The 9,585-nt window shown below is 40.2% G+C and overlaps 1 protein-coding gene across 1 annotated transcript in view; it reads right to left on the bottom strand.

Annotated features, from left to right (window-relative positions):
• Positions 1–2,504: 2,504 nt before the first annotated feature.
• Positions 2,505–9,585, bottom strand: part of stat4 (signal transducer and activator of transcription 4) — a 65,061-nt gene continuing 57,980 nt past the window's right edge. The window contains exons 40-46 of the mRNA XM_072686234.1: positions 9,385–9,440; positions 6,937–7,028; positions 5,986–6,125; positions 4,351–4,539; positions 4,146–4,221; positions 3,921–4,017; positions 2,505–3,021 (exon numbers count right to left, since the gene is read on the bottom strand). Coding sequence (XP_072542335.1) covers positions 3,001–3,021; positions 3,921–4,017; positions 4,146–4,221; positions 4,351–4,539; positions 5,986–6,125; positions 6,937–7,028; positions 9,385–9,440 — 671 coding nt within the window. The 3' untranslated portion in view covers positions 2,505–3,000. The remainder of the gene's footprint in view (positions 3,022–3,920; positions 4,018–4,145; positions 4,222–4,350; positions 4,540–5,985; positions 6,126–6,936; positions 7,029–9,384; positions 9,441–9,585) is intronic.

The following is a 9,585-nucleotide window of genomic DNA, read 5'->3' as shown; positions in this document are numbered from 1 at the left end:
ACAGAGATGACACTAAAGCCATAAGAGAGTACAGAGATGACACTAAAGCCATAAGAGAGTACAGAGATGATACTAAAGCCATAAGCGAGTACATAGATGACACTAAAGCCATAAGAGAGTACAGAGATGACACTTAAGCCATAAGAGAGTACAGAGATGATACTAAAGCCATAAGAGAGTACAGAGATGACACTAAAGCCATAAGAGAGTACAAAGATGACACTAAAGCCATAAGAGAGTACAGAGATGACACTAAAGCCATAAGAGAGTACAGAGATGACACTAAAGCCATAAGAGAGTACAGAGATGACACTAAAGCCATAAGAGAGTACAAAGATGACACTAAAGCCATAAGAGAGTACAGAGATGTACTAAAGCCATAAGAGAGTACAGAGATGATACTAAAGCCATAAGAGAGTACAGAGATGACACTAAAGCCATAAGAGAGTACAGAGATGACACTAAAGCCATAAGAGAGTACAGAGATGATACTAAAGCCTTTAGAGAGTACGAAGATGACACTAAAGCCTTCAGAGAGTACAGAGATGACACTAAAGCATCAGAGAGTACAGAGATGATGCTAAAGCCTTCAGAGAGTACAGAGATGACACTAAAGCATCAGAGAGTACAGAGATGATGCTAAAGCCTTCAGAGAGTACAGAGATGACACTAAAGCCTTCAGAGAGTACAGAGATGACGATAAAGCTTTCAGAGAGTATGGACATGACACTTAAGCCGTCAGAGAGTACAGAGATGACACTAAAGCCTTCAGAGAGTACGGACGTGATGCTAAAGCCTTCAGAGAGTACGGAGATGACACTAAAGCCGTCAGAGAGCATGGAGATGACGCTAAAACCATCAGAGAGTATGGAGATAATGCTAAAGAGTACAGAGATAACACAAGCCATCAGAGAGTACAGAAATGTTGCTAAAGCCCTCAGAGAGTATGGAGATGACACTAAAGCCATCAGAGAGTATGGAGATGACCCTAAGAGTACAGAGATAACACAAGCCATCAGAGAGTACGGAAATTATGCTAAAGTCATCAGAGAGTACGGAGATGACGCTAAAGCCTTTAGGGAGTACGGAGATGATAAATAAATAGTTGTGGAATTGTGTTAAGAAGAGGAAAATAATATAAAATGTTAAAATTCAATTTAAAGTAGAATTACAAAAAATACATACATCTCCACTCGTCCTTTAAAGCTGACCAACCCGTTTCTCTGGCATATGGAATTGGAATGGTAACAGCCTGGGCTGATATTATATAGTAAGTACGTAGTATTATATACTACATATTCTGAATGACCTACATACATATAACTGTAAATTCTACACTGGGGGTGTTGCTGTTTGTCTTGTAAAGCAGCTGAATGTCATTCTGCCTTTTCCTTTAATTACAAGGTGAGTCAGGTCTATCACACGGTTTTGAACAGTGTTTGAGTGTGAACAGAGACGTGTCCTGCGGTTTTCAGAAGTTCCACTGAAGGGGTAAGAGTGGGCTCAGGTGCTAATATAGGTGTCAAAATGCTTCCCTCTTCTAGCACAACAGTGCATGTAATTCTTCTTTATCTGGGTGGTGGGTGGTGGGTGGTGGGTGGTAGGCGGGGGGTCATCTTATAGAATTTCCATGACAAGCATTTCTTATCCTGAGTCTGAAAGCAACTAACCTTGAAGGTACAAAGGGTTTTTAGTAAACTCAACTTAGCTTTCTCCTAACTAGTTTGGACGACAATACACAGTGAGTTGAGCCTCTAAAACATGAGGAAATGAGCTGCAGCTGAAACTGATTAAATGTTTAGTCAGTGTTAGAACTTCTATCACATGACATGCCCAGACTTGGAGGCTTTTGACAGTGCAGCTCTGAGCCCTTGCTGGGATTTTAACTTGTGACCTCCTCACACTTCATGAGCAGCAGTTAGACCGTAGGGCCGGTCTAGAGCTGTGAAATCACACTACATAAAAACACAGTTCTGAGTAAATTCACCTTCCTGTTCTTTCTTGAACACTGAAATGATCATGGTTTACAGTTCTAGAGTGGAGTGACTGTCTAACTGCCTGCTTGTGAATAAACTCAGAAGATCACAAGTTCAAATCCTATCAACACCACAGCCCTCCGTGGTCAGCAGTCTGCGAATATCAAGCCCCCTGTCCCCCACCATGTGATAGGGGAGTTCTAACCTGCAGATGGGATTAAACAGTAAACAGATTGAGGGGGCGGAGCCACAGACTATACATCTTACACAGTATTTAATTAGTTTCAGCTGCAGCTCATCTACTAATGCTTTTGAGAACTGCTGAACTTGGTTTGTAATGTAATCCCAACTGAGATGCAGAAGTAAGAAATTACACTAAAAGTAAAGTTAATTTACTGCATCATGTTAAGTTGGCTGATTTGCTGATTAGACATTTTTTACTGTGTAGATGATGTGAGATGAATGTCTGTCTGGTGGAAGTGTAGATAGGGGGGGTGCAGGAAAGACAAAAGAAATGAACACACAGAATTAATGTTCAAAGAAACGGCTCTATTTATTATTAATATTTATAAGGTATTGTTGCTCATGGTGTGCACCAGACGGGACATTATCCATGAACAGCATCTGGAGCCTTTTTCTCTTTCTGATTCTCTTAGATCATATATGACCGAGTTCAAAGTGTAAAATGTGTGTGTGTGTGTGTGTGTGTGTGTGTGTGTGCAAATGTGCAAATATCCCATGCACTGAATTAAAACAAGCTGACTTACAATTAAATAAAGCTTTGATTGTTGGCACACAGTAACAGAATAACATTTAAAACGTTTCACACACTCGTATTCTCCACCAGCTATTTCACCACGATCAACAGAAAAACGCAGAAAAAACTCCCAATTCCGAAGACTGTATACTGTATAAACTACATCCTCTGCTTCACAGTTCATTATGTGCTTCTCCTTCTCCTGCGTCATGTTGAGGATCTTGAAGGACTCCTGTGCTCTCATGACAGTGTGAAACAGTGTGAGCATCAGTGTGGTAAGGTAGAGGACTGAGGAGAAAACAGAGGACAGTTCACAGGTTGGAAGCTGCCACTGCCTTCACAAACATGACTCTGCAGACGTTCAGGTCAAAACTCTTCAAAAGAAAGTTTGCACCGTATTGAAGCCTTCATAGTTTTATTTAGAGCAGTGGTTCTCAAATATTTTAGACCACGTCTCACCCAAGGTCAATTTCAGTCGTTACATTTTCAGTGAATGCAGCAAAGAGGTCATCTGGTGGATCATCCCAAGGATTTCTAGAATGCACTATTGAGAATTTAAGATGTTTGATGTATTAATAAGTAAGCTTGCTTTATTTGTTAAGGTAATAAATGCTCATGCCTATTTACCACCCTTTGAGCGATGCCATAGAAGAACCACTTTTGGTTCCATAAAGAACCATTTTTGCAATAGAGATGTGACCAATAACCTGGTAAAGAACCTTTTATTTAAGAAAATGTTTTTGGGTCTTTGAAAGGTTCTTCACATTCGTCCATCTCAAATACAAACATGGTTCTTTATGGAACCAAAAGTGGTTCTTCTATGGCATCACTTAAAGAACCATTTGTAGCACCTCTATTTTTTCAAGTGCTGCGCAGTATTTCCACAGACTGAGCGTTCAGGCTGCTCTCATAATGACTAGAAAAGGACTCCTAACAAAGGAACACAGGTAGAGCATTCTCTTAACTTAGCTCTTAACAGTGTAGCTCTGTCCTTTAGAGAAACACCAGATAAAGAGCATTACTGAGGTTAGGTACCGAGGTCGAATGATTAGTTTTGGTTTGTGCGTGTGCACATAATTCACTAAAAGGGACGTCTGGATACTTTGGGACATATGGTGTACAGCTTGCAGATTATCAATCCATTTTTGGGATCCTTATGTGTCAAATGGTGCCCATCAAGTTATTACCAATGTATCAATTCCACTGCCTCTGTTCATATCCTGAAGCGTTCCAAATGCTTCTGGACTCAAAGGCAGCATGCTGTCCTGAAGTCTTGTGACTGGACTGGAGAGAGGAGAGAATTTCAACAATTAGGTCATTTTAGAGAATGAGCTACTTTTGACACAGCCAGTACATTCATGTGTAATTGTTGTAAAATGTTGGCTGGGCAAAGCACATTTGTCCAAACTTACAAAGGTGACACTATAATCTTATGTCTCCTCATGTAGGGACTTATTATTGGATTGTCCACATCCATGTCTTCTGAATCTGAAATCAAAACAGATGGAAAAATAAAGAGATTTTTCATTTATTTTTCATTTATTTAATTTTTTTAGTGAAGAAATGTATTTGTATAGCGCTTTTTCTAGAAACCTTATCAGAAACATCAGTTTTTACCATCGTTCGGCTTACTGTAGTAATGGCCAAAAGCATCATCCTTCGGAATGTCTGGATACAGGAACATCAGGGGGTTTTCAGGGATGTTCTCAACAGCCATTAGTGTGTAGTTCCGGATGACGTCAGGGAAAGTCAGGTCGATGAGATCAGCCTTAGTGTAGGGCTCCACTGAGTGTGTCTGTGGGTCACCTGTGTGTTTCACATCATTTACATTTACCTTTACAGCATTATCCAGAACTTATCCAGAGCTTGAATATACAATCACTAGTCTTTAAGTCAACCCAATGACGTATCGAAAAACGTAGAGTCTCTGTGTCTCAGACTCAAGTAGTTCTAGGCTAGTGGTTCTTAACCTGCCCTTCAAACTGCAGTCGTCTAACCAACATATCATTGTTCAAAGGAAATCAAGTTTTGGAGCATTTCTATTCTGACAACAATAACGAGCAGATTCACATTATGTCAGAAAGTGAAAAACAGCAGGCCTCTAAATGGCTTTGCAGTCTAACGTGCTACCACCATGGCCCAAGAATCGCTTTGCCATCAGAAACCGGAGTCTGGAAAAGCACAACTGGCCGTGCTCTCTCCAGGTGGGTAGATGGCGCTCTCTCCTCTTATCCCCCTTAAGCAATGTTGGCTAATACAGACACAGTTAGCTGGAGCGGTGAAGCTGGGGACCCGTAACATGTCCTCTGAGCGTGTCGGCTGCCCAGCCAGTTCAAAAGAGCCGGTGGCTGGCTTTGCCTGTATTGGTGCTGTTAAGTTCTTAACACCACCGTATTGTCAGTGTTAGGGGAGTTATGAATGGGTGGGATAATTGGCAGCACCAAATTGTGAGATAGTGCCAAAAAAAACAAGGCTTTTGCAGGACAGTGACCATATATTTTTAACTATATGTGTTAAACTCTAAATTCTAGTACATATATGTATGACACATATCAGTGCTGTGCTGCCAAAATGTTTAAAACTTGTATCTCCAAATACTCCAAACTGACCCGGAATACAATTGTTTACATCGTCTTCCCTTAAAAATAAGATTTTTTTTAGAGATATAAGGTTTCATCAAAGGTAAATATGCTGATATTTATGATTGAATTATATGTTGTTCAAATTGAGAGTCATGTTGACAGCTCATATATTTTAATAGGTGAGAAATATGTAGTTTACATTGAAATTGAAGGCATTTAGCAGACGTTTACAATAGTGCTTCACTGTTCACTCCAAAAATACCCTTAGCTAGTTTGTATCGGCTAGAATTTAAAAGATCCCTCTAAGCTTAGGTACTACTAAATACAGAGGTCAGTATGGAGACCACAGTACTCTACACCACACTCTGCCTGCCTGTTGTTGCTGTTTCTCAATGTTTGCTGTTTTTGAGGTTCAGGATTTTTGAGGTTCAGGATTTTTCTATGACAGCAACCATACCAAAAACGTACCGACGAGCAGCACACTGTGAAGGCCGACTACTGCAATGTCATGGAGGGTTGGTGTGTTATACAGGGATTGTGCTGAAGTTTGGACTGCGTTTTATTTTAATAGAAAGAAAAGCCTCTATGGAAGGTTCAGGACTATGATTAATGACTGTGTTTCTACAGACATAAACACACTTCCTGCTGAGATCAATAGTTTTTGCCTTACCGTTCTGTGACTTCTCCACCCATGTTATGGTGATGCCTCCTTCTTTACATGTCTCACTGAAGCGCAGCAGGAAAGTGCCGGGCTTTTTGTCCCACAACAGAGTCTTCTCCTTCTCCTTACTAATGAAGCCGATGATATACCTGTAGGGGTTTCAGAGAGGTAGGTTTTTGACCACTTGCCAAATAGTGAGCCTGCCTTCATCCACACTCATAAAGCTCAGATCTTGCCAATAGAATAGGACTCTCTTATGAAACATAACCTGGTTGGTAAAATGCCTAATTCCAAGCGTGGGCTAGAGGGATGTAAAGCCCCCTAGCATTGAGCTGTGGAGCAGTGGAAGAACTGTGTTCTTTGTAATAATGAATGGTTGGTGCTCCATCCAGTACTTTTGGGATGAGTTAAGGAGTTTTGGATGAGGTGTGGTGGTGATGGTCCAAAATCCTGACCTTATTAACACTCTTGTTGCTGAATGCCCATTTAAAACCCACCTAGCCCACGTTCCACTCATGTAAGCCCCTCATGAGCATGTTGGTTGGATTATTTGCTCCAGATTTATGGCTGATTTTGTGAAATCTGTGACCACCCTGCAGAAAACTGCCCCCATGTTTTCATTCATTCATTTAAATTTAGACACCCATGGGTCGGATCATTTCTACTCTTGCCACGAAACGTTTCTTATGTGTTAATAATTTCACTTTCTTCTTATCAGCTATGAAAAATAAATAAATAATATAACATAATATAACACCAGTACTGGTTACACAGTAAAACTGCAGTGAACAGCTCATGTCTTTATGATTCAAATCATAATAATAAACAATCCTAAATATAATTTTGGGTTTGGGTTAATGTAAGTAAATGAAGGCCTTAGTCTGAAAGGATTTCATTCAACTTAAAAAAAAAAAACACTTTAAAAGAATTGATTAATAATAATCATACGTTTCTTCTTACCCATCATTCCAGATGTTGAGGAGGCATCGTTTAATGAGGTCCAGTATTGCATCTAACCACAACCAGAAGACAACTCCTCTCTCGCTGGTTGACTGAAAGAAAAACATTCAGTCTGAATTTGAAACAAGGCTCTACTTTACTTACAGACAGAGTGGTCAGTGTCTTCCCTGCTCTGACCCCTCACACCTCAACTACTGACCGAGATGTGTAATGTAAATGTAATAAGCTGTTCACTGTTTTCTCTACATGCAGACTGTGTCCTGTTTCCTGAGCACTAAGCTGCTATACTGATTAATGCACTGCACACTGAGTTCACATATGTTTACAACATCAGACCTGGTCTACCTCAGCATACACACCTGAACTCACTGCACTCTTCCAGTGACACACACAACACCCAGTTGTAATAGCAGGACTACCGATTTATTTCCTTTACATCTTACTATAGTAGCTAACCCAATCCCTTACCACTTCCAGGCTTATTGCGCTGTAAGGTGTATTGCTCAGTAATTACTGGTGGGGTAATTCTCTGGTAATAGAAGTTTGTAATAATACTTGCAGCCCGCCGGCGTAACATAGGCTTTTTTTAAGGGGTTAACACAACTTAGCTTGCGCATTAATCACCCTGCTGCTGTGCACACATTAGCACATGTACCTGCAGAGACGTGCATTTATTATATTGTCTTTAGTGTATTTTGTACGTATTGTCTGCACACCCTGTCTCGAGTTTTGTCTATTTGTCTTAAATGACTGTCACCTATTACTGCATGAGACAGTGTTTGATTGTACTGTACAACCCTGTGTTAGTAAATTTGGCAATAGTTGAGAGTGAGGTGATTTATCCAGGTGATTGCATCCCTGTTACGAAGTGTGAGGCCAATGAGCCTAGCATATCATCGCTGTCAGACAACAACCTCATGTCTCCAAAATGGAGACACACAAAACCTTCTTTACTTTTCAATGAAAATCAATGAGCCCTATCTTACACCCCACCAACAGTCAGATTTAACACCTTCACTGCCTGTGATGATTTAAAAGCAACGGTGCTCACGAATATATCTACTCTGATGGACATGGTGGTCTCAAAATGAGGTGTGTTCAGGTACATTTCTGACATATTGCTATTGCTATCACAGGTGCTCAACTGACTGATAACAGCCTACACAGACGTCAGCAGTCAGACGTTCGTTGCTGTCTTGGCAGTGAATTGTCAACACAGGCGTATGCAGCCCGACGCTCGCACACACCCCCACGCTTTACACCACTGAAATAGCAACCCGCCAAAGTCAGACCGCACCTGGCTCTTAAAGGGAATGGCGACTAGTACGCTGACTGGTTTATTACTGCACATTACGCCCAAGAAAACAAACCCATGATTAATTAAGAGGCTTAGTACATGAATTTTGTGTGTTTCGAGCCGAGCAGGGTGTACTTTTCTCATCGTTACTAATATAGGGGTCTTTATCCATTTAAGCAATTTTGGAGCATTTCTATTGGTCCATTTATCAGGACATTTTGATACAATGTAAAGAACAACTGCCCAATTCAGATTAATTCAAACAGTTAAAAGTAAATTTGTATTATAAATCATATATGATATTTATAATTCATATATTATATATACTATCATTCAAGTTACCTATATGTTGACTAGATATACACTATATGGTTAAAAGTATTGGGACAAACCTCTTAATCATTGAATTTAAGTGTTTCATTCAGTCCCATTGCCACAAGTGTATACAATCAAGCACCTAGCCATGCAGTCTGCCTTTCCACACAATAATGAATATAAAGGCAATGTAAAAAACAACTGCCAGATTCATTTTATGTCAAAAAGTGAAGAAACACCAAAAATTCATGTTTTTTTTTAACTGACAGCCTTGATTTTACTATGCAGTAACAATTAAACACCAGCCTCACTGCTCTACACCTTCCTCACAACCCCCCCCCCCACACACACACACACACACATCTGCTCCAACCCTTTTCTGCAATGTCATCTGTCATCAAGAACAGTAACAGGTTCAGTCAGTCAGTGTTTCTCACTGAGTTTCGTTTTTTCAGTAGCTTCTTCAGGATGGCAGAAATGAAACAAACGTGTGTTTTAGTGAAAGTCTGGTCGTGTTTCTCTACACAGCGCTTTACAGCTTTACAGCAGCTTCACTGAAATCCCCTACTGAACAGGCCAGAGGCAACTGCTGGAAGAATAGACTTCCAAGGAAAGGGGAAGAGTCAGGCATGGCCGCAGTATCAGAATGTGGGTAATCTACACTGTCACTGGTATAATATAACTTCCTTAAGGAACCTTTGGAGGTTCTTTAGTTCAAAACTGTGGAGGAACCTCTTAAGGTGCTCTTGAAGGTTCCTCAGAGCACAGTAAGAGGTTCCTCCACAGTTTCAAACAGAGGATCTTCTGCTCTTAACAGTGTACTTTGTCATGCTCACCTTAGTGAACTTATTCCAGGTGATGGTTGCTTCAGGATCTCCATTAGCTTCAGCACCTACAGAAATCAAACAGTTGTATTAATATTAATATTCATTATTAGATTTTTAGATAGAAAATCAGGTATATTAAGGCAATATTTAATATGTATTATGATTATGGTGTAATTATACAGTGTTATCACTCTTGAATAAAGGGTTAGC

The sequence above is a fragment of the Salminus brasiliensis genome, chromosome 8 (assembly GCF_030463535.1).
Source record: "Salminus brasiliensis chromosome 8, fSalBra1.hap2, whole genome shotgun sequence".
In the NCBI taxonomy this organism is placed as follows: domain Eukaryota; kingdom Metazoa; phylum Chordata; class Actinopteri; order Characiformes; family Bryconidae; genus Salminus; species Salminus brasiliensis.
Note: the sequence above shows the minus strand (reverse complement) of the source record. Positions and strands in the feature narration are given on the sequence as shown.